This window comes from Fusarium subglutinans (genome assembly GCF_013396075.1).
Source record: "Fusarium subglutinans strain NRRL 66333 chromosome Unknown NRRL66333_c0000023, whole genome shotgun sequence".
Taxonomy (NCBI): Eukaryota; Fungi; Ascomycota; class Sordariomycetes; order Hypocreales; family Nectriaceae; genus Fusarium; species Fusarium subglutinans.
In genome coordinates, this window is record NW_023502086.1 from 239,066 (window position 1) to 260,664 (window position 21,599).

Sequence of the window (21,599 nt, forward strand, 5' to 3'; positions counted from 1 at the left end):
TCATCAACTCACAGCCCAACACCAACTCCAACTCCACCATGAGAAGGATCGGAGGATCACCTGCAGGGTTACGGTTGCATTGACAAATCCAACAGAACTTTACCTTTACACGAAATACCATAAACATCTTTGCTGCGTATCTGCTGGTGCTACTGTAGTATCCTCCTGAATCCACTGAGGAACACTCTCTCATTTACATGAAACTATACCATTACCACCCGTGCGCAGCTCAACCGTTGATCTGGGACCTACCCTGAACAATATTCGTGAGGGTCTGATGAGAAACAACGGGCCGATCCCTTGACATTTCTTGCGTATTGCGCCTTGATAATGGGGCTAATGTCAAATCGAAACGTGCGAGGCGTATTCTGTCGTTTACCGCGCGGTTGTCCCACTCATGGTGTTTTTGTGTCGATGCTTTTGTTAGTTGTTTCATGCAAGATTTGACTATAATGACAAATAAGTTGAGAGAGGATGTTGCTAGGCAAATTCAGAATGTCTGAGGGTGCATGTTGCTGCTGGTTCTTGGACCATCTGTTCAGCGCCCCTGAAGAATTGGATGTGCCGGTTACTTGAAACTCAGCCACTGGCAACAGTCAAACAACAACATGGAATCGATGAGTTATTGCTGCAGGTCAAATGCATCTTCTGGGCATGGCTGAATCATTAAGCATTCATTCCGCGGAGGCTGCGTTAGCTGTGCTTTGAAATGCGGGCAGTCGAAGACTCGACAAACGCTTCCGCGCTTGGGTGATTCCACATTATAGGGTAATCACTATTACAAAGCTTTTGGATGAGTAAACACTCCGAACGCCAGAATCTCCCTAGACAACATCGTGCAGCAAGCCTAACCCATTGCCAGAGAAGAAGTGTGAATTCAATGACCAATCGATGATTTGTCTGTTCTGGAGTCACGATATTGGAAATCATACAGCAAGATGGCGTTCTTGAGCCGCTCACTGACGATGCGATCAACTATAAAATTACCTTACATGTCTCTCTCCTTTCGTTCTACTCCATCCTGTAGATCACAGCTTTCTCAAGACTTCAATTACTCACTCAGATCTTCTTGCATAACTCCTAAACGCAGCTACTCAATGGCTCGACCAACTGGCCTCATCGCCTCCAAGGGCATCGAGCTCCTTAGCTTGGGTACACCCAACGGCGTCAAAGCCCAGATCCTTCTTGAAGAGCTTCGCGAAGCATATGGACTAGACTACACCATACAGGGCATTGACATTGGACTCAATGTTCAAAAGGAGCCTTGGTTCACTGCCATCAACCCCAATGGCCGTATCCCAGTTCTTGTTGACCATGACAACAACGATCTCGCTGTTTTCGAGGGCAATGCGATACTAAGCTATTTGACAAGGAAATACGATCCAGAGAACAAGTTATCATTCAAGATTGACGACGATGACTATACTCGTGCCGAGTCATGGATTGGTTGGCAGCATGGCGGAATTGGTCCTATGTAAGTCGTGAGCATCAATATCACTGGGCGGTACACTCACACTTGGGCAGGGAAGGACAGGCGTTCCATTTCATTGGTGTCAAGCCAGAGATCCCATACGCTATACAGCGTTACGTCGGCGAGACAGAGCGTCTCTTTGGGGTCCTCGACAAGCGTCTTGCAGACCGAGACTACATCGTCGGACCCGGTAGAGGTCGCTACTCCATCGCTGATATCTCCCTGATCGGTTGGACAGATCGTCTGCCAGGCACATCAATTTCGTATGATCAGTTCCCAAATGTCAAAGCATGGCTTGCTCGTATACTTGAGAGGCCTGCTGTGAAGCGGGGCTTGTTACTTCCGAGTAATAAAGACAAGCCGACAGGGTTGGATCCTGTGGATGAAGAGACGAGGAGGAAACGCGCAGAAGTCAAGGAGGTTGTTGACAAGGCCAAGGAGCAGTTTGGATACAAGTATTCATCGCCTTAACTGGTGATCATCTTCAGGTTGTGTGATACAGCCTAGAGCCATACGTTGTGGAGAGGACCTGAGTAGCTCAACCTCTACATGGTTGAGTTTAGTTGTTGGGAGGCGAATACTGAACAAGACACTCTTTGCCAACCCGAGTGGACAATACCATGATCATACAGCAGTTTAAATCTATAGATACAGGTCAAGAAGACGCTGTAGCCCATTCTAATAGACCTGGTGGCCAAGGTGGCGTGACGTCCCCAGTTTAAACCGCCTCCATGATAGCTCACGATCATGACTTCTCATCATGACGACACTTTCTTTGCATGGGCTCAGAAAAATGGAAGATAAGATATGATAAATTTCATCATTAAAATGCTCATTCACTCATGAGGTTCGCTTTTTGATATTTAACTGATTTCATGATCCCATGCCAAAGCGCCATTCTCTTTGTTTCCTTCCCCCTTGACTTAGTTGTGGAACTTCTTCACCTTCTCAACCTCGTCGTAGCTACCCATGAAGATACCGGCCTTGTCGTGGATGTGCTCGGGTACCACCTCGAGCATACGGTTCATCTTGCTGTCGACAGCTTGACCACCGGCTAAGCATGGTTAGTAAAGTGTTGATCACTAGACTTCAATTGACGTACCATTCTCAAAGATGAGAGCCATGGGCGCGCACTCGTACAGAATACGGAGCTTGCCCTTGGGGCTCTTCTTGTCGGCGGGGTAAGCAAAGATACCTCCGTAGAGGAGAGTTCGGTAAGCGTCGGCAACCATGGAACCGATGTATCGCGAGCTATAGGGCTTGCCGTCCTCTTGAGCTTGCTTTAGAGAGTTGAAGTAGTTGATGGTCTTGTCCTCCCAGTACAGAGAGTTACCCTCGTTGGCGGAGTAGATGGCGCGCGACTTGGGGAGGCGCATGTCGGGGTGAGACAGAATGAACTCGCCAACTCCGTTGTCAAGAGTGAACCCGTTGACGGTTCCACCGCGCATGGTGATGACAAGCTGAGCAGAGGCGCCGTACATGGTGAAACCAGCAGCGAGCAGCTCAGTACCGGGCTTGAGGATATCCTCCTTGACACCCTTGGAGCCCTCGGGGAGCTTATGAATAGCGAAAATGGTACCGACTGAGACACCGGCGTCCAAGTTGGAGGATCCGTCAATGGGATCGCAAGCGACGGCGTAGTGAGCGTCATGAGCATCCTTGAAGTAAATGATCTCGTCCTCCTCCTCAGAGACGAGGAGCGCACACTTGCCTGATGAGCGCATGGCCTCAATGAAGAGGTCATTGGAGATGACATCGAGCTTCTTCTGGTCGTCGCCGGTGATGTTGGAAGAACCAGCCAGACCGGTAAGGTTGACTAGGGTAGCGCGTCGAATGTAGTAGGCAATTGACTTGAAGGAGAACTGGAGAGCGTGACACAATAGACTGAGATTTTCCGTTGTTAGCCGGGCATCATCAAGTTTTGAGGTCAGTCACAAGGGACGACGTACGTGAAGTCACCAGTGGCCTCTGGGTGCTTGGCCTGCTCCTCAGTGAGGAAGCGGGTGAGGGTAACAATGTTAGTGTTAACCTTTTCGGTTTCTTGTCCGCTGTTTGTAGTAGCCATTGTGAATGTGGTTTGTGAGGGGATGATAGGTATGAAACTCCGGAGGAGAAGTTGGTGGATAGATCGTCGGGAGGGGGCAGTTGGAGAAGCGGCTTTGGGTTGACTTAGACCGGGAGAAGGTTTAAGCCGGCAGAGAAAAGAGGTATGATGGGAATAGTATGAGGGTATCGTGAGAGAGAAAGATGAAAGAGGAAGAGAGAGGAAGAAAAGGAAGAGAGAGGCACGCGACGAATATTGGGGAAACGGGACCAGTTATGTAAAGGAATACAACTAGTTCTACGTATGTTGACTACGGATACCGCGTCCGTCCGTGTCTTGACGACAATTGACGGATATGACGATCAATGATATCCATCCATTCATTATTAGGTACCTACCTACATACTTTCATTAACCGACTGAACTGGGGTTACCAACGGCCCCATCCGCGACAGAGCAGACTCAAACCCGCAACAACATGACCGAGAGAGACTCATGATACGTAAAAAGCTCCATTGGGGGCGCATCATATCGGAATGTCATGGGCCATCGTGACCTTTGATAGCGGGCTGCCGAAGGGAATTGGTGCTTTTGCCGGCCGAGGGGAAGCGGCTCAAGAGGATTTCCCGGGGTCTCCAACTCCGACTTCTTCCCCCACAATATTACAGTGGTTGAATTTGGAGGCAGACTTCGGGGGTTGTTCCCCGAGCAGCATCACGATTTCCCACAGCCACTGAGAGACCCTCTATTTCCAGGCCCTGCCAGGCTGCCCCGGTGGGGGTGGCTCGCTCATATTGACGTTTAAGCGGGGGGTTTTGAACCTCGACGCTCCAAAGATCTTCAGTAGAAACACCGAGTGATATGCTCATTGTGGGTTTGGGGGGGGGGGAAGTTATGAGGATGGAAAATTGGGAACTTAGATGCCTTATCTCATACCTTGTTCATTCCTTGATTTGGGGTTATGAGGCAATTGATTGATTGAATGACTGAGTCTCGACTCGACTCGACTTATATCATGCCTGCATGCCCCCCTAACTTACCTAGTAACTTAACCTAGACTTCTTCTTCTCTGACGGCGGAAGACCGGAGTCGGATCAAAGGTTATCCGGTCAGCCGGGAGCTTCCATTCCTCTCTTCCTCTTGTCTCTATCAGCTGTCAGCCATTTCAGCTGTAACCCTCAAGGTTAGAGAATGACAGAGAGGGTGAGTCCGATCTCTTACGGAAAGTCCCCGAGGTTGAAATGCATTGCCAGAATTGGCGCCAAGCTACCCCGAAGTCTGGAGTTCTCCTGATGAAGCCTCGGACATGTGCCGGCTGTTGACCTCAACTTTGATGCTCCCTTTCTATGTGATGTGATGGAGGTTGACAAAAAGTTAGAAGGGTCGTCATCCCTTTAATACTGAGTGAGCAATGACTGAACGACTAAAAGGATAGAATACCGATGCAACAACATAAACTATCGAATTTCTTCATAAACGGCAATTATTCCCATTCCCAAAAAGGCAATTCTTTTGCACGATATCTCCTTATCCCTCCCTATCTCTCTCGCTACAATTCCCCCTTCCCTTGAACTATCCCGCTCACGAGAGCGGCGGACCTCGGCATCTCGGTCAAGTCTCCGTCTCCACGTTCAATCTCTCTCTCTCTCGACTTGCGTTACCTTTCTCCAGACACTTTGACTCCATTCGCGTTACTTACTTACCTTTCCCCAGCTTTTTCTTACCCGTTCCTGGTAAAAACTCACATTGACTTTTACATCTCCATCTCCATCTCCCTCTCCATCTTCCTCCTTACCATCAGTAATTGCTGGTTTCTTACTGGTGAATCGTAATCTTGTATATCCCAACTGTCGCATCACATCTCTCTACCTATACTCGATACCATCGCAATCATGGTCGCTGATGCTCTCGTCTACCACCCCACGGTAGCGCACTACCTGCGCTACATGGCCACAACCCTCGGTCGCGACAAGCTCATGCGAGTCTTTCAGTACTTTGCCCGCTTCTACGCCTGGTATCTCCTCCGCACAAACGCAACTCCCGACAAGATCGCCCCTTGGAACGCCCTCAAGAAGCAGTTCGGCCTGTTCCGAAAGGTCTTCCGAGCCGGAAAGTTCGTCGAGCACTACAAGGCCGCTGCCACTGCTTCCGACTCCAAGTCCCTCGACCCCGTCCTCAAGTACACCCAGGTCGGTCGCCAGCTGGGTTATGCTGGCTACCTCACCTGCGATGCTCTCACCATTCCTGATGCTGCCGGTATCAGGAAGTGGCAGCATGCCAAGCGCCTTCAGCAGGAGGCTTATAGATCCTGGGCTATTGGTATCGCCTTTAGCATCATTGGTCAGCTGTACACTCTGCGACAGCTGAGCGTGCGCGCATCAAAGGTTGATCTGAAAGAGGGTGAGGGTGTTGTTGAGAGCAAGACCATCTCCATGTAAGTTTCACATGCGCTCATTTGCCTTTCTATCTCCAGTACTAACATATACCTCAGTGAGCGCGCTGCCGCCAAGAAGCAACTCCTCTGCGATCTTTGCGATATCCTCGTTCCAGTCTCCGGTCTCGGATATGTTTCCTTCCTCGATGACGGCATCGTCGGTCTTACTGGTACATTGAGCAGTGTCATCGGTGTCTACACCCAATGGAAGAAGACTGCTTAATCTCCAACACATACCAAAACCCAACAATACCCGATATCATATTTATACACACTTCGTAATCCCTTATAAAGCGCGTCAAACTGTTCTCTGTTCGGTCCGGCATCTTTCTTTTTGTACTATACGGGGCGACACGGTTGGGTTGTTGTCCAAAGTAAATCGCGAGTATCAGATTCACTCGTTGTGCAGTAATGCCATGTCAATTTGAACATACAAAATCAAAAGTTGGATTATTTTGACCCTTTTCTGTGATAAAAGCAAAAACTACCTAGCAAATAACGACTCTGACTGAGTACCCCCAAAATCTTCCTCCAGGTTACATATAGTATAAGACAAAATAAAAGCAAATAAGCAAACCCTCACCCACGACGGCTTCCTCATAGTCATACACTATAGTTCATATTACCCAAGACAATCATGTCGTGTGCGCCCGTGGCTTTTCCCGGTACCCGTCGTCAACTCTCGTCAAGTCCTCCAACCCCTACACCTGACGCCATCCTAATGTCCCTCATACTTGTGTTTGCTCGTTGAGAATATCACCAGTCGGTCGTCAATCATTGTTGCGCATATCTGCTTGTTGATCGTTTCAATCTTGTCCTTCCTACCTCATGACTGGTCGTCAAACTTTCACGCCATTTAGCGCATTCGATTGAGAGTAGATCTAACACCGTCGGTCAAGGACAGTCCCGCCAAGCAAGCGCCCAAAGCGGTAATGGGATATGGATTTACCAGTAGCGTCCACCACGATCATAGTCTCGGGGATAGCCACCATCTCGTGGGTATCCGCCCTCTCGTGGAGGGAAGTCTCGAGGAGGTCGGTCATAAGGAGGTCGCCCATTGGCATAGGGATCGGGCGGAGGAGGGTAGTCGCGGCGATAGGGGTCATCGTAGCGGCCGCGAGGGGGAGGGGGAGGATAGTCCTCCATGGGACGGCGAGGAGGAGACCGATAACGGGCGCGATCATCATAGTAATCGCGACGAGGACTGCGATCTCGGTAGCCGTAACCACCACCGCCTCCACGAGGACTATATCCACGGGGAGGGCCACGCCGATCGTAGTCGTCCACGGGAGGAGGATAAGGTCGACGTCCTGGGGAGCGGGATCGACCGCGCTCGCGAGGAGGCATATCCGGCTGAGTCTAGAAGGCCATGTCAAACTCGAGTTCTTACAAAGAAAGGGGCTTCCTTGTCATACGTCAGCAACGCATTGGACTCGCTGGCCCTTAAATTCACGCCCATCAAGCTTCTCAACAGCCGTTCTAAGGTCTGCTGCAGTCTCGAATTCGACGAAGCTGGTCTATGTTAGCCTCCAAGATAGATAATGCGCAAGCAACCACTCACCCTCGGCCGTTCGAGTCGCGACCAGTTTCAGAATAGACAACGTCCAAGCTAGACTGACGCGCAAAGTCTTTGAGATCCTATTTCCAGAATCCACGTAAGTTGCTGTCCAGGAAGGGGAACGCCGGAAGTCCAAGTAATCCACAAAATGATAGTGCAGTTCGCCAAGTCAACAACCAGGAAGCAAAACCGGGAGAGGGGGTGGAGGGGTCCGTGGAAGTTGTCCCCTAAACCTAGTCCCGGTGTAGTACCAATGGATCGAAACCAGAAAAACCAGAGATGCGCGCAAATCACAAGGGGAGGATCCAGGAAATCCAGCGATGAGCAACGGGGAGGATTGAACAGACCTGCCAAGAGGTATCGTTTGGAAGTCCCGTAATCTGCATTCGATGAGGGGTTCGACGAGGCCGTGGCGCGGTGCGCTCATGGTTGCCAAAACCGCCCTCGCGATGCCGGGAACCGCGGGCGAACTGGACAGTGAGTCGTTCTCCCATGAAATCAGAGCCATCTTTCGAAGTCGCACGTTAGCCAGGGAGGAGGGGTGGAGTCTGGTGGTGACATACGGAAGGCTAGATGGATCATTAGCAAGCGCGTCGCAAAACAAAAGATGAGGGGGGATAACTAACCCGGTACAACATCACGGGCATCCATGGGGTCCTTGTACTCGATGAAACCGAAGCCATTCATGAGCTTAACCTCGGTGATTTCTCCGGTACCATGAGTCGCGAAGTGAGCCTCGACATCGGATTTGGTAGCTGTTGGGCAGCAGGTCAGTGGTTTGACTGAGAGCGTCAGGGCGATGAGTCCGGACCATTGCGAGGGAGGTTTCCCAAGTACAGCCGGGTGGCTGATACCTCCGTCATGTTGCCGTTGGGAGGGGCGTCGTGTCGTGTCGTCGGGTCAAGTCAAGTCAAGCAAGAGGGGGATCCAGATGGAGAGAGGAGCAGAAAGTCGTATATGGATCAAAGCCAGGGAGATTCCAGATTAAATGTCCAGGGCCAGCCACGCGATGGACCAACAAAAGAGCCAGAGTCAAAACGCGGGGTTTTTGAGAAGGTGGCGGTTTTCGGACGAGGATTGACTTTGATGATGATGATATGAAAAGCGACGTTGGGTTGGTGGAGAGAAGAAGGAGAACATGGCAAGCTTAGTTACTAAGGCAAGGTAGGACTCGCCTACATAAAACGCGACGAAAAGGCTGGGGCCAAAAGGCGGCAGGACCCGGCAGAATGGCCAGATCGAGAAGGTGCCCCGGATCCCGCTATCTCGGGCGCTGAAGCTGCTTCGCTAGCGTCACATGCGAACGCTTTCGCCTGCATTAGAGCCTGCTAACATAACATAACCATAACATAACACAACGTTACTGTAGCTGTGGCTGTATGTAGATTGCCTGGACTGGCAACTCACATGCAAAATACGATCCAATCGTGGCCTGATCACCTCGTATAAGAATCTTTCCTTCTTCCATTGTCACTGTCATTACTATTACTTCATGGCCATCCATCAACGGCAACTTATACATGGAGTAGACATCTATAACAATAAGCAGCCCCCCCTCCACAAAAAAGAGAGAGAGAGAGAAAAGAGGCATCTTCATTACGAAACCATAAGTCATTCATTTCGCCCAATCCCGCATCACCATCGTTGTATCAGCCCAACTTGACTCCCTTGTCAGTGACGCCCAACGCCTCGCTGTGCTGTGCTTTGCCCTGTATCATGTGCATGTGCTTTGTGGAGAAGAATCACAAGATCTTTTATCCATAACCCTACCGTTCATCGAAAAGGACAGAGACAATTTCATCAATCATAGTAAATACGAGGTGTGCACTATAGATGGGTTAGTTGAGCTCATACACAAGCTGGCAACGAAATTAAAGACTTACTTCAACCTCGAGTTGTTCAACGTCGCAAATATACGACGGCTGGCTGTCTGAGCGTTGACTCTTCCAACAACACTACCTGCAAGATCTGGCACCAATGTGGCCAGCATCAAGCTCGCCTCGGTCCGTGTCTTTTTCTTTTCGGCAGCTGTTCGCGGTTTGCGATCTCGTTGTAACTGGCCTCCGGGCCAGAGACTATCTTGCACCAACCCAATGTATTTGAGAATGTTTTCGTCTTGAACAAACATCTTGACATTGTCTCGAACTTTTCTTTCAATCGTCCCACCAAGAAGTTGTTGCAGAACAACTACTACCGCTCTCCCACGAAGCCAATTGTTTCCCTTGTTGAGCTCAAAAATCTCAAGAAAGATGTCGCATATCGGTTTGATGAACGGCTCAAGTTCCTTATTCTCAAATGCATTCAACTCTGCCTCAGCTTCCGCGGCCGGGAACGTATCTTCGTTAACATTGAGAGGAACTGCGTTGAGCTGGTTAGTAGCCGCTGCAATGAGGCTCTGGCCAGCTTCAGATATCTGGTCCAATACAGGAATATTTCCAAGGATGTCATCCATTCCATCCGCAACAGAGTCGTACAACCGAGTCATCATGTCTTTCTTGTCTTCACGATCCAACATATCCTGGCCTTGGGTAATGACGCTCTGTGAAAGGAAGGCTCTGAGTTCTCGGCTGCGGCAAACTTCTGGTAAAAGAAGTAGGTCTTGTAGATACTGCTCCAGGGCAGTCCGTCGTTTGCGTAGAAACTCGCTCTGAAATTTCATCACCATTCGCCGTCGAGGAAAGTCAAGGTTTCGAACTGAAGGGTATCGGGACCGCAGCTTTTGGTGAAGCTCGTGGAACTCGCTGTATCGCCGCGAAATTACCCATGAAGCTGCAGGCATCTGCTCTCCAGCATTTCTCTGGACTTCAATAACGTAGAGTGCAAACTCTCGGCCATCCTCTTCTCTTCCCACTTGGATAGACTTAATTTTGATGGTTGAACGGCCGTAGAGACTGTTGTCGCTCTCCTGTATCACGTACTGCTGCCGTTGGAGCTCCTTGCGCCTGATCTCCCTGTGTAGAGACGCTTTGGACTTCCTAAGAATGCGCAGCTCGGCAGTATTGTTTGTCAACTCTGCCTTTCGCGTCAACGATTCCACAACCGCTTCCTGCGCCACCAAGCGATCGATGTCGTTTGAGAGAGCAGTGATAGCTTCTGCCAATCCCAGGTCTCCTGGTGCTGCTTCATGCACTTCATCCTCGTCGTCAGGCGGTGGCCCGTCATCTGGATCACCGTCGTCAGGGAGATCTTTGTTGTTATCGCCAAACAGATCGTCGTCCACGAAAACACCGATTCGTGAAGCCGCACTGACGAGGCCAAGCGACGAAAGGCTTGGTTTCTCGCCTTCCTTATTCGCCATAGCAGGTCGAATACCCATATCCAGAGAGCCACGATGAGATTCGTTATCATTGCCTGAGAAGAGACTTGATGCATTATCATCAATGCCTCCAATACTGCTGCCGCCAGGGCCGCCGAAAAGGGAGGCACGGAGAGCTTCAGCAGTTTGAGGACGATCATCCTCCATGATATCGGTAAAGGCCTGTTCGACCGCCTTAACAACTTGGGTATCTGGTAGTTGCTGGCTGTTCGCTTCTGGATCTAGACTCTGGACAGAATCTCCCAGTTCATCAGTATCGATGTCATCGTCATCGAATAGAGGATTGAGAGAGCCTTCGTCTAACGAGCGCCTAGCTCGATGTCCATGCCCATTACCATTGGATGTCAAAGATTTGAGATCCGATGCGGATCCAGTACGTTTCCCAGCATTAGATAATTGCGGCGTTAGTCGCGATACTGGCCTTGGCTTTGCTGGCAAAGTCTTGCTCGCTCGGTTGGTTACCGATGCCTGTGCTTGTACTTCTGGCTGTAGTGTCGATCTGAGAGTTTGGATATTGGATGTTTCTTCAGCTGCAAGACATTTGTAAAATAGATCCGACTTCTTGAAACTCTGAAAGAAGCGTGACCGCATTTCCTCAAGGACGGCGCTCTGGGCCTTCAAGATAGCGCGCCGCGCTCTATAGTATTGTAAGGGGGTGGCTGACTTTCCTGCCTTGATGAAGTCCTTGACTTCATTCTTCGAATGATCCGGGACCTTCAACTCTGGCCTCGAAAGATAGGCCTGGTTAATCTGTTGTAAATCCTGGCGGTCGGCATCTGTCCACATTGGTAGGGTTGATGGCAGTTCGTCATCTGGGCCATCATCTTCTAGAGGGTTTCGAAATCCGTCAACGACAAGCCAGAACTGCACTAAAGACATGAGATTTTGTCGATCCATATATTCCATAAAGTAAGAAAGCGCTGAAGAATCTCGCAGAATATCTACTAGTGGCGCACTCTCTAGCTTGGACTGTGAAAAAGAAGTCGACGGTAAAGGTAAAGGACCAAGTGGACGACGTTCGCCACCAGCAGCAAGATGATTAACCCGTTGGTCTAGCAGCCTCTTTCCCATCTCCAATCGACGAAGGTAAACTTGGTCTTGATTGTCTTCAAGAGAATCCCTCTTCAGTTGACTAGCGACTTCGCTACGAAAACGACGGGCATCTGATAGATTATTGACCTTGCGAATAGCACGGATAAACTTCTCGAACTTGCGCTCACTGTCTCCAGGAGCAACTCTAGGCATGGAAGCTAATTTGCTGGCTTTGGGTGTCGAAGGAGCATGCTGGTCCAAAGCTGCTCGGAGCTTCCGAACGGTTGATCGATCCTGAAGCATTGAGCGGCCCAGATTCTCCATCAGCTGATTCCAAGTGTCTGGTTCTGAGAGAAGTTGGATCACAGGGAACAGAACGGCGCACGCAACGATCTCGCGAATAATAATCGATACAGCTCGACTGGACAACATGTTCTCAGGTAATACTTTGGGTACAATCTTTGCGACAAGAGACCTGAGGTAGTCCTGCTGGACCATCTTTGTGTCGGGAAACGACAAAGAAGCAGCTGGATGTAGGCGCCCATCACGAAATTTTGAAGCAATAGCTAGGTCCAGCTCTTCAGATTCAGTGACAGAACGGTTGAGTTTCTTTCCTCGCACTGACTTCTCTGCTTCGTAGAAGTCTCGAAAGTGGGCGGTGAGGAGAGGAACAAGACGGCTAGTGACGAGCTCCGCCAGGTCCTTATGACGAAGGAAATCAGTCAAGCTCAACAACGCCTGCCGCACCGCCTGATCGACCTGGTTCGAAAAAGACGGGTTGCGACTAATATTTGAGTACCAGCTATTCACAAAGTCCCGGGTTATAAGGCCAAGCAAGTTGTCGATGGCTTCGGAAACGCGGGGTGATTCGGGGTCTATTGGAGTTGGAGTATATGATTGTCGCTGGCGCAGTGCCTGCACCTCTAATCGCCATGACTTCTTGTCGAGGAAAGTAACGCCATGTGGTTGTAGTATTCGATCGCTTGGCCGTCGTGACACAAGAAAGAGACCGGCTAAGAGGGCGACGAGAGTAATAAGGGAGCCAGCAACAAAGGCATGGCCTGCCCAGCGGAGGACAGGTGACCAGCTCGCAGCGAAGCCCCAGGCTATGAAGGCGGCAAGTCCAGCAACAATGGCATCTCTACGCTTGAGGGCCATCACCAGGATGTTGACCTCAGAGCCACATTCTTGAACGAAGATGGATTGGATGTAAGTGGTGAAGTTGGTAGTGCTGGTGCTGGTGCTAGGTAGTGGAGGTGCCGTTAGGTTAGGTGAGGTGGCTGTCGATTACAGTGGATGCTGTCATTTTGATGGACCCCTGTCAAAATAAGGTGCCTGCTCCAGGTCTGCGGGACAAGGAACCCATGCCAGCAGCCGCTACCTTAGAGACGAGTACATTGCCTGTAGGTACGATAATCACCCAACTCCAGGTACCTATCGAATATCAAGAGTGTCCCAATGTTAGGTATACCTACCTAGGTAGTCTTGTATGTTTCTCGGCAAGTCAACAACATGGTCTTTCTTGTGAACTTACCAGCAGAATAGCACAGGTTCATTGGCAAGATTGGAGCTCAACGCTGCATACATTATGACCATATCACAAGGTTGTTCGCATAAGTGTTTCAATGCATAGGTATTTAAAGCATCTTGTGAAACGATAAAGCATCAAGTTGTCATTGACTTCCAATTACCACGGAGGATCCTCTAGCCTCCGGAACAACGCTACAAACTTCTGTCCGTTATTTCTCGTAACCTTCTTACTCTCCTCAGTCTCGGTCGACATGACCTGGACACATTCATCCGCCTCTTCTTCCTCTTTCGATATCCTCTCGAAAGCAGGGTGAGCCTCAAGATGCTGAACCATCCACAAGTGCAAGTCCTCGACATCGGTGATGGTATACACAATGCCACCTGGTCGTAGCGCATAAGCGTATTCAGAGTTCAGTGTCGTCGATACAATTCTGGCTTTGTGCTTCCTGGCCTTGAAGTGAGGATCGGGAAAGCAAATGAAGATCTTGGATAGTTGAGCCTTTTTGAAGAAATTGGGGAGGAACTTCATAGTGTTGGCTCGGATGCAGCCCACGTTCTGATACATGTTGTCCGAGTTTTGTGATCGCAATGCTTTTATACGTTCCTGAACGTAGCCTGCTACTTGTGTTCGGATTTCCAGGCCTGGGTACATGAGTACACATCTATTTGACGGTATTTTACTTCACTTACCGAGTGTGAGAGTGTCAGGTAGCTTGGGTGCTAGAGCAACGAGAAGACCTCCAAAACCACAGCCAATATCGACGATTTCCACATCTTTTGTCAGTTTAGGAGGCTTTGAGGGATCCTCTGGTGTTCCCTCCTGGACGTAGTGTGGAAAATATGAGGACCAGTCCATATCGTCTGGGGATTTAGGACTAGAGCATGTTAGAAATAAAGCAATTGATATGAGCCAGTGCACATACTATTCTAGCATATGATCGGAGAAAGGATTTGCGTGCGCTCTTTGGCGATAGAACTTTTTGCGCGGTAGTTGAGTGACCCCATCTTTCGTCCTCTTTGCGCGATCATTCTCGCGCGCCCTCTGTTTACTTGTGAGCTCTGTTGTCATGATGGCCGTTGATGCTATTCAGTTGATGCTTGTCAATTTCTTGTGATAATTTGTGAAGCTGATGCGAATGAAGCTTTGCACGCGGCAGAATGATCCATGCTCGGCAGGCGGTGTGGAGAGCTGAGCATTGGCCTTGCACATGCCAATTAAGAGACGGAAATAAACCCTGTTCGTTGGACATTGGGTCATGGAGCTTCGACCTCCATCCCTGAAGGCAGCCTCGGAATCTGTGATTTTACCATCCACAACATCACACGTTTCCAAGTCATGAGCTTTTTTACTTCAAAGCAAGCTGTAGCGCTACCCAGATTGCCCCAGATGTCCTCCGACGCATCATGGAACTTGTTTGGTCCTCTGATGACCGAGTACTCCTCTATCGTTAACTTGATCTCTCTTGTCTGTGTAAGTGAAGATCGACCGAGTTTCCCCTGGGCTTGTGACTGATTTACGGATAGCTCGGCCTTGGTCTTTTGCTATTCATACCTGTTCTTCTTCTCGTGATCTTCGACCTCTTCCTTTGGATGTGGAGGAATATCAGTAATACGAACCCACCTTCGATTGTCGATTCCGAACCTGATAGCGTTGTCACTACGAACCCACATGCTGCTGCAATAGCAACAGGAATAGACAAAGCGTCACTTTAATCATGATAGCACACAACGAACTGGAAATACGTGAATTCTCATTGGGGCTTCAAACTCGATACTTTTATTTTGGCTATTCAATATGGACTTTTATGCAATTTGCGACAGGACCTTGATCAGATCAGCCGTCACTCCCATGGCGGTCACATCACCTCCGGCACCAGCACCCTGGACAATCAGAGGGTTGCTTCCATATCTCTCAGTGTAGAAGCTGATAATGTTATCACTTCCCTTAAGAGCAGCAATGGGGTGCGAGCGGTCGAATTGCTCTAGGCCAACCTTGACCTGTTTGGAAGCAGCATCAATGCTACCAACAAATCGGACAACCTTACCAGCCTTCTCAGCAGCTGCCTTGGTCTCCTCCATCTGAGAGTCAAAGGCAGGGAGCTTCTCAAGGAACTCGTCGCCGCTGGAAACAGACTCCAGCTCCTTGGGAATGAGGCTCTGCACGGGGAAAGAAGTGGGGGACTCAACGGGGATGCCAGCCAGACGAGCGAGGATAGTCAGCTTGCGGGCGACATCGAGACCATTGAGATCATCTCGGGGGTCGGGTTCAGTGTATCCCAATGACTTGGCCTTCTTGACCTCCTCAGACCACTTGCCACCCTGGCCCTCGGTAGGGGCAAAAGAGTTGAATAGGAAGGACATGGTGCCGCTGAAGACACCTTCGATCTTGGTAACCTTGTCACCAGTCTCAACCAAGTCCTTCAGAGTGGAAATAACGGGGAGACCAGCACCGACGGAAGACTCGTGGTAGATGCGGGCTCCAGAGGACTCGGCAGCTGAGAAGATGTCCTGCCACAACTTGTATGAGCCTGAGAAGGCTTTCTTGTTAGGTGTAACGATGCTGATGCCTCGGCTCAGGGCAAGAGGGTAAAGTTCTGCAACATCCTGAGAGCTGGTGTTGTCGACAAGAACGCTCTTGGCGGGAGCCTTAGCCAGGTACTCGACAACCTGAGAGAGAGCGAGAGGGGTCTTGGTGGAGGAGCCAAGTGTGTCGACGACGTTGCCGATGTTAAGGGGAGAGTAGTCGTCGTTGAAGAGGGCTTTGCGGCTCGTGGCAATGTATGCGAGGTTCAGCTTCGGTGATGGCTTCCGAGCAGCGAGGGATTGGAGCTGGTCGATGAAGGCCTTGCCGACACCTCCGGCGCCTGTTGGTGACGATTGTTAGTTTGTGGTGTGTTATAGCTTTAGTGTTTCAATTACCGATGATTCCAATGAAAACTTGTTTGGGAGCGGCCATTGTTGCTGTTGTACTGAGAAAATGTTGACGAAGCTTGTGAAGAAGGATCAAAGTCAAGCTTCGATGGCGGGGCACTGAAGATGATGATATGAGCACACCATAACCCCGCGGTGGATTACCCTACAACATCGGAGACTTCTAAACAGCAACCAATTAGACAACCAATTGATGAGCCCACTTTGTTCATATTATCGATATATCAAAAGGTCGTATAAGTGATAATAAAGCCGTGGATATATGGCAGATCAATCAAAGTGCAGTGGTTTGACTAACTCAAAGTTGTTGCTTCAGTACGAAACTATGATTGCCTCAGGCCGTGTACCTACGAATGGGCCTGGTTTGTTTTAGGCCGGTGATATAACATTGTTTTCCTCTATGATCCACGACTATCCGCCGCAAGAACACACGCAAACCACAGCACATATTGGAAAAGATGCCTCAAGATCCGAATTTGTATGGTCAGCGACCAGTCAAGAAACAAAAGCGAGATGCAACATTAACCAGCTCGCTCGACTTCACTGCTCAACTGAAATCACTGATGTCAAATAATCCATCAGGGGCAACATCTGCTGGCCGCGCACGACCTCGGAAGGAAGGAAAAGATGACATATTCAAAGGGACAAAACCAAAGCGAAGCAAAGGGTCTGATGGATCACAGAAGCTGGAGCTGAAGGAGGTCACTGGTACGGAGGAGGAAAGTCAAGAGTTGGCGCGAGCGAAGCGCAGAATGGAGGAAAAAGCACGACTATACGCTGCAATGAAGCGAGGAGATTACGTGCCAAAAGAGAATGAAGCCGCGCCCCTAATAGACTTCGATCGCAAATGGGCGGAAGGAGAAGAAGGAAAGGAAGATCATGAGACTAGCAGCAATGAAGACGGAGCCGACGACAGCGGCGAGTTGGTCGAGTATGAAGATGAGTTTGGTCGTCTACGAAAAGTTACCAAAGCAGAGAAGGACAGATTAGAGCGCAGAGCGCGCCGAGGTCTACTGGGAGCCGAAGAGCTCGAGCGCATGTCTGCAAGACCAGCAGCACCCAGCAATCTCATCGTCGGCGACGCGATTCAGTCGATGGCCTTCAATCCCGATGATCCGGAGAAGATGCAAGAGCTGGCGCGGAAGCGAGACCGCAGCGCAACGCCGCCGCCAGCGCAACACTACGACGCAGATTGGGAGATCCGCACGAAAGGCACGGGATTTTTTAAGTTCAGCAAGGACGAAGAGACTCGAACGGCGGAGATGGAGGGGCTCGCGGAAGAGCGCCGCAAGACGGAAGAGCAACGTCGGGCCCGAGAGGAGCAGAAGGAGGCTAGGAGACGGGAGATTGAGAAGCGGAGGGAGGATATGGCGGCACGGAGGGCCAAGAAACAGGCTGATTCCTTCTTGGACAGGCTAGGGAATTAATGGCTGGTGGTTCGCTGAGGAATCAAGTATTGGAGGTTGAAACTATGAAGATATTCCGTACAACGGAATTAGAACATGGACGAGATCGAGCGATATCCCAAAGTGGTGGCTCCGCAAAACACCAAGCCAAGAAGCTTATACGAATTGAGTCGGCATTTGCGCGTCCGAAGTACATGAACAACCTTGAAAAAGGCTCAAGATGCTTGGTAAGAAAGTAAGATACCATCCACTTCTTGTTTAGACTAGCTTTGCGCAGCGTCTTAGCCTGTGATAGGATCCCGGCGCTCACAATTCAATGAGGATGTTGTTGTCAGATGTTGGGAATTCAATCAAGAACTAGGAACACGATACGGATACGCAGACAGAGTAGGAAAGATAGCGAATTGCTGAGACATTCCCATGAATCCCATGTATGCACTGTGGAAAGGCAGAATAGCAATACGGGTGGGCTGAATCCAGTTTGAATCCTTCGATCTCAGCCCATGCAGGCAAAATGTTGGCATATTGATGGTTCGAGGTTAGGGCCGTCTCCCTGGTTCACAGATACGAAATGCGATGCCGCGACTAACACGGAAGAAAAGACGCATTTCTTCAGGCACAGTGTGATATGGTTGAAACATGCGTCAGTTTCTCATTTCACTTACTGTATTGTGGTCGGCTAGGACGGTTGCGACTGAAATATCGGGAAATTATTGAGGGAAAAAAAGGCCGCCAACATTTTTTTCGACCGATCATCGCAGCGATGCGTGGCTGTATGGATGGACAGGCCGGAGGCAGACTCGAAGGTGGAATGAGAGTTCTGAGACACCAGAATAGGATGGACTTATCAGGGATGCATGAATGCATGCGCGGCTGCGTCGAGTTGAGTGCCCCTTGGAAGAGGATTCGTTGTCCTCTTCATCATTGTCCTCGTAAGCCTTCACTGCTACAACAATGCCAATGTCATGGAGACTCGGTCTGTAAGTTGTCGTGGACATCTGAACTCTGTGATGGCGGCTTCGGTACCCGTTCATAGACGCTGATTGGTAGAAGCCACTCAAGCCAACAGGGCGGAAAAGTAAATCGGCCAATTGGGGCTTTGGATGCAGGGGCACTGCTTGTTGCTTACGGCGGGCATTCGCTAGTTCAAGCCTGCGCCAGCATGCATCCAGGCAACACAACGCAGCGAAAAGACGGGGAAGAGTGCATACTGAGCAGAGACGAGGCACAAAGTGAAGTGGCAGAGTGCAGCAAACACACCGAAAGTGACCCTTTTGAGGCTTGCCAACTCGCTCCAGTTGCAGAATGCACCCTAGCACTCAATCGTAGTCGCAGTTATGGTGGAGGCTTGGTGCCTTTGCGCAGGATGCGCCGTCTCAGAATTGGTTGCACTCAAGAAATCGGCCAGTCCTATTAAGGTTGGCGTATAAAAGTGTGACTCATTGCCCGGGCCCATGTCTGTCCGAAGGGCGCACTTTTGGAACAGTACCTGAGAGCACAAGTTGTCTGCTAATGCGAACCCTACCAACGCCAGGTCAGAGACTGTTAGTGTCGGACACTGCCCCATTAATCCGGGCTTGTACCTACCGCGAAAGCGCACAAACCTTGCGCGATTGCTGCCTGAGAAATACAAATTGTCTCCATCTTCCCGTCCTGAGGCCCCTTCTTCTTCTCTTTTCTCTCCACCCCCAAATCATCATCACAATACAATATCATCAAAGTTTCAGGCCTAAGGCGATCGTCAAGATGTTCTAAATCACCCCCTTCCCCCGTTATTCCCAAGTCCTCAGTCAAAATTACGTCCCAGGACCTTAACGCATCAATCCCCACTCAACCACCTCGTTCAGCTCACCTCTCGGTCGACCTGAACTCCAGCCCTGCTTTGAATAGCTTCAGCTCAAGTTCTCTCACAACCGCCAACATTTCAGTCCAAGACTTTTCAGTCTTCACCACGGATCCCCAGTCACCATGGCTTCCCTCCACGAATTCCAGCCTGCCGGCACAATCCGCGCAACAGTTACAGAGTCCCGAATCACCACAACAGGACTTTGTCTTGTTCGATCAGCCTCAGCCCCCTAATCGGTCAACTACCTCGCTGCAATCTCAGCGTCGTCACTCGTCTCATCTGCACAATCGTCACCAACAGCCTGTCTCCCCTGCTGCACAGAATCAACGAGTCGCCCAGTTGCTCCAGGCTTTTGGTCATTCTTCGTCCCCTGTAAACCGTCCTACGAACCAGTTTTACGCCTCTTCGGCTCCATCGTCATCTACCGCTTTGAACAAGCAGAATCGCCTTGCTAGGCCTCCAGTTCCTCTCTTTTCTCAGAGTACAGGAAGTGTCCCGCAACAAACCGCCAAGATGATGAACGCTGCAGGTTTGTGCACCCGTGATCTCCCTTCCAGAACCATATGCTCACCAATATCAGACGTCGAACTCCCTGAGGAGTTTACCGCCTTCGATGGCGGGGCCAACACGGCTTTCTCTTCACCTGCTGTCCCCTCTGTCTTTGACTTTGGCGGCAGCTCTTCCAGCTCTATTGGCAATCTGGCGACTATCTCGCCCCAAGATCTTTTTGCTCATGATAACTTCATGTCTGCACCTAACTCGTCAGCGCTGACGGCTTTGACTTCACCATCTATCTACAACGAGTCCCCCGAGTTCGATGGCTACGATGTGTCTCCAAACTTCGGCAGTGCCGATTTCGACGGTGCTGCAGACCCTTGGTTTCCCTTGTTCCCCCAGGACAACAACGTTCCTTCTGCTCAACCCACCAGCGTTGAGAACTCACCGGAGCTTAAGTCTGATGAAGTCGATTCAGACAACCAGTCTCCTGCTCCCAGTCGCCGTAAGTCGGGTACATCTCCTTCCACTCGTCACTCTTCTGTGGCCGGTGTGAATGCCCGCAAGCGTGACAAGCCCCTGCCCCCTATCGTTATCGATGACCCCAGCGACATCGTCGCTATGAAGCGTGCCCGCAACACCCTTGCAGCACGAAAGTCTCGTGAACGAAAGGCTGCTAAGATGGAAGAACTCGAGGAAAAGATTGCTAAGCTGGAAGCGGAGCGCGATCACTGGAAGAGGATCGCCCTTGCGCAAACCGGCATGCAATAATGGATTAAAAGTGGAATTTCTTTCCTTTGCCAACACGGGATTTCGTTGGTTTGTTATTGTGTTTTAATAAGGTTTCATTGATTCACATTGTCAATTAGTCAATCAAATTGCTTCGACTGAATTATACCTCCCCATGTGAAAGTGATGCACATCCAATCATTTGTCGTACCCATTGATAGATATCGACTGTTCATTCATACAAATGTTGGTTAGTTCCGAAGTGTAAATCCGCCTAAGCTGGTGCGTTACTTCTTATCTTGTCGTCAAAGGTCAACGTAGCCATCTACCAAGCATATGAATTCACATGCTAATAGAGACAGTCCTTGTCTCCGAGTCGGTGGCCAGCGAATGATTGGTGTACACAATCAAGGTCGATGATCATGTGGACCTGTCCAATAGGTAGGGCTGGCCAATACATGTTCAGTCTGAACAAACGCAGTTAACAAGTCAAGTGGCAAATTTGGTATTCCTGGAAAACAGTAGATCATTTATCAACGTTAATAATGGCGCTGAGCTTAGTAAAATCATCTCAAGATGCAATAAGCCTTATTATGGATGGGCTGCTGCATATCACCGGTCAAGCCGAGATAAGCATGGTGGCTAAGCCTTGTTGTGATCATCGGTTTAAGCTTATGGGCTTAGCGGTTCATTGGTGTCTTAGTGCTTGGCGATGCCGTTTGGCATCCAATTACTTTGCAAGGTGTTTCTCTCATCTCTTGGGGTAGAGCTAGACGTCACCCTCCAGGTTCGAGTTACAGCAACAAA

General features: G+C 49.9%; 8 protein-coding genes across 8 annotated transcripts; 4 read left to right on the top strand and 4 right to left on the bottom strand.

Moving 5' to 3' along the window:
* Positions 1 to 1,097: 1,097 nt before the first annotated feature.
* On the top strand, positions 1,098 to 1,942 carry FSUBG_2596 (URE2-nitrogen catabolite repression regulator; the record flags this gene model as incomplete). The annotated part of the gene is made up of 2 exons (XM_036680385.1): positions 1,098 to 1,474; positions 1,525 to 1,942. 2 exons carry the CDS (start codon positions 1,098 to 1,100, stop codon positions 1,940 to 1,942), a joined length of 795 nt encoding a protein of 264 aa, XP_036541865.1.
* A 452-nt stretch (positions 1,943 to 2,394) lies between these two features.
* FSUBG_2597 (FBP1-fructose-1 6-bisphosphatase) lies at positions 2,395 to 3,536 on the bottom strand (the record flags this gene model as incomplete). The annotated part of the gene is made up of 3 exons (XM_036680386.1): positions 2,395 to 2,525; positions 2,574 to 3,355; positions 3,421 to 3,536. The coding sequence occupies 3 exons, from the start codon at positions 3,534 to 3,536 to the stop codon at positions 2,395 to 2,397; spliced, it is 1,029 nt and encodes a 342-aa protein (XP_036541866.1).
* A 1,871-nt stretch (positions 3,537 to 5,407) lies between these two features.
* FSUBG_2598 (peroxisomal biogenesis factor 11) lies at positions 5,408 to 6,172 on the top strand (the record flags this gene model as incomplete). The annotated part of the gene is made up of 2 exons (XM_036680387.1): positions 5,408 to 5,949; positions 6,007 to 6,172. 2 exons carry the CDS (start codon positions 5,408 to 5,410, stop codon positions 6,170 to 6,172), a joined length of 708 nt encoding a protein of 235 aa, XP_036541867.1.
* Positions 6,173 to 6,894: 722 nt separating this feature from the next.
* FSUBG_2599 (pre-mRNA-splicing factor srp2) lies at positions 6,895 to 8,975 on the bottom strand (the record flags this gene model as incomplete). The annotated part of the gene is made up of 7 exons (XM_036680388.1): positions 6,895 to 7,308; positions 7,365 to 7,461; positions 7,511 to 7,587; positions 7,855 to 8,015; positions 8,071 to 8,076; positions 8,134 to 8,262; positions 8,915 to 8,975. 7 exons carry the CDS (start codon positions 8,973 to 8,975, stop codon positions 6,895 to 6,897), a joined length of 945 nt encoding a protein of 314 aa, XP_036541868.1.
* Positions 8,976 to 9,273: 298 nt separating this feature from the next.
* Positions 9,274 to 14,454, bottom strand: FSUBG_2600 (intermediate filament MDM1; the record flags this gene model as incomplete). Its single annotated transcript, XM_036680391.1, has 6 exons — positions 9,274 to 9,334; positions 9,391 to 13,098; positions 13,390 to 13,432; positions 13,617 to 14,027; positions 14,076 to 14,260; positions 14,309 to 14,454. 6 exons carry the CDS (start codon positions 14,452 to 14,454, stop codon positions 9,274 to 9,276), a joined length of 4,554 nt encoding a protein of 1,517 aa, XP_036541869.1.
* Positions 14,455 to 15,188: 734 nt separating this feature from the next.
* Positions 15,189 to 16,341, bottom strand: FSUBG_2601 (homoserine dehydrogenase; the record flags this gene model as incomplete). The annotated part of the gene is made up of 2 exons (XM_036680392.1): positions 15,189 to 16,249; positions 16,305 to 16,341. The coding sequence occupies 2 exons, from the start codon at positions 16,339 to 16,341 to the stop codon at positions 15,189 to 15,191; spliced, it is 1,098 nt and encodes a 365-aa protein (XP_036541870.1).
* Positions 16,342 to 16,774: 433 nt separating this feature from the next.
* On the top strand, positions 16,775 to 17,743 carry FSUBG_2602 (sexual differentiation process isp4; the record flags this gene model as incomplete). The annotated part of the gene is made up of 1 exon (XM_036680393.1): positions 16,775 to 17,743. One exon carries the CDS (start codon positions 16,775 to 16,777, stop codon positions 17,741 to 17,743), a length of 969 nt encoding a protein of 322 aa, XP_036541871.1.
* A 1,316-nt stretch (positions 17,744 to 19,059) lies between these two features.
* Positions 19,060 to 20,834, top strand: FSUBG_2603 (Cross-pathway control 1; the record flags this gene model as incomplete). Its single annotated transcript, XM_036680394.1, has 3 exons — positions 19,060 to 19,140; positions 19,530 to 20,097; positions 20,149 to 20,834. 3 exons carry the CDS (start codon positions 19,060 to 19,062, stop codon positions 20,832 to 20,834), a joined length of 1,335 nt encoding a protein of 444 aa, XP_036541872.1.
* Positions 20,835 to 21,599: the final 765 nt, after the last annotated feature.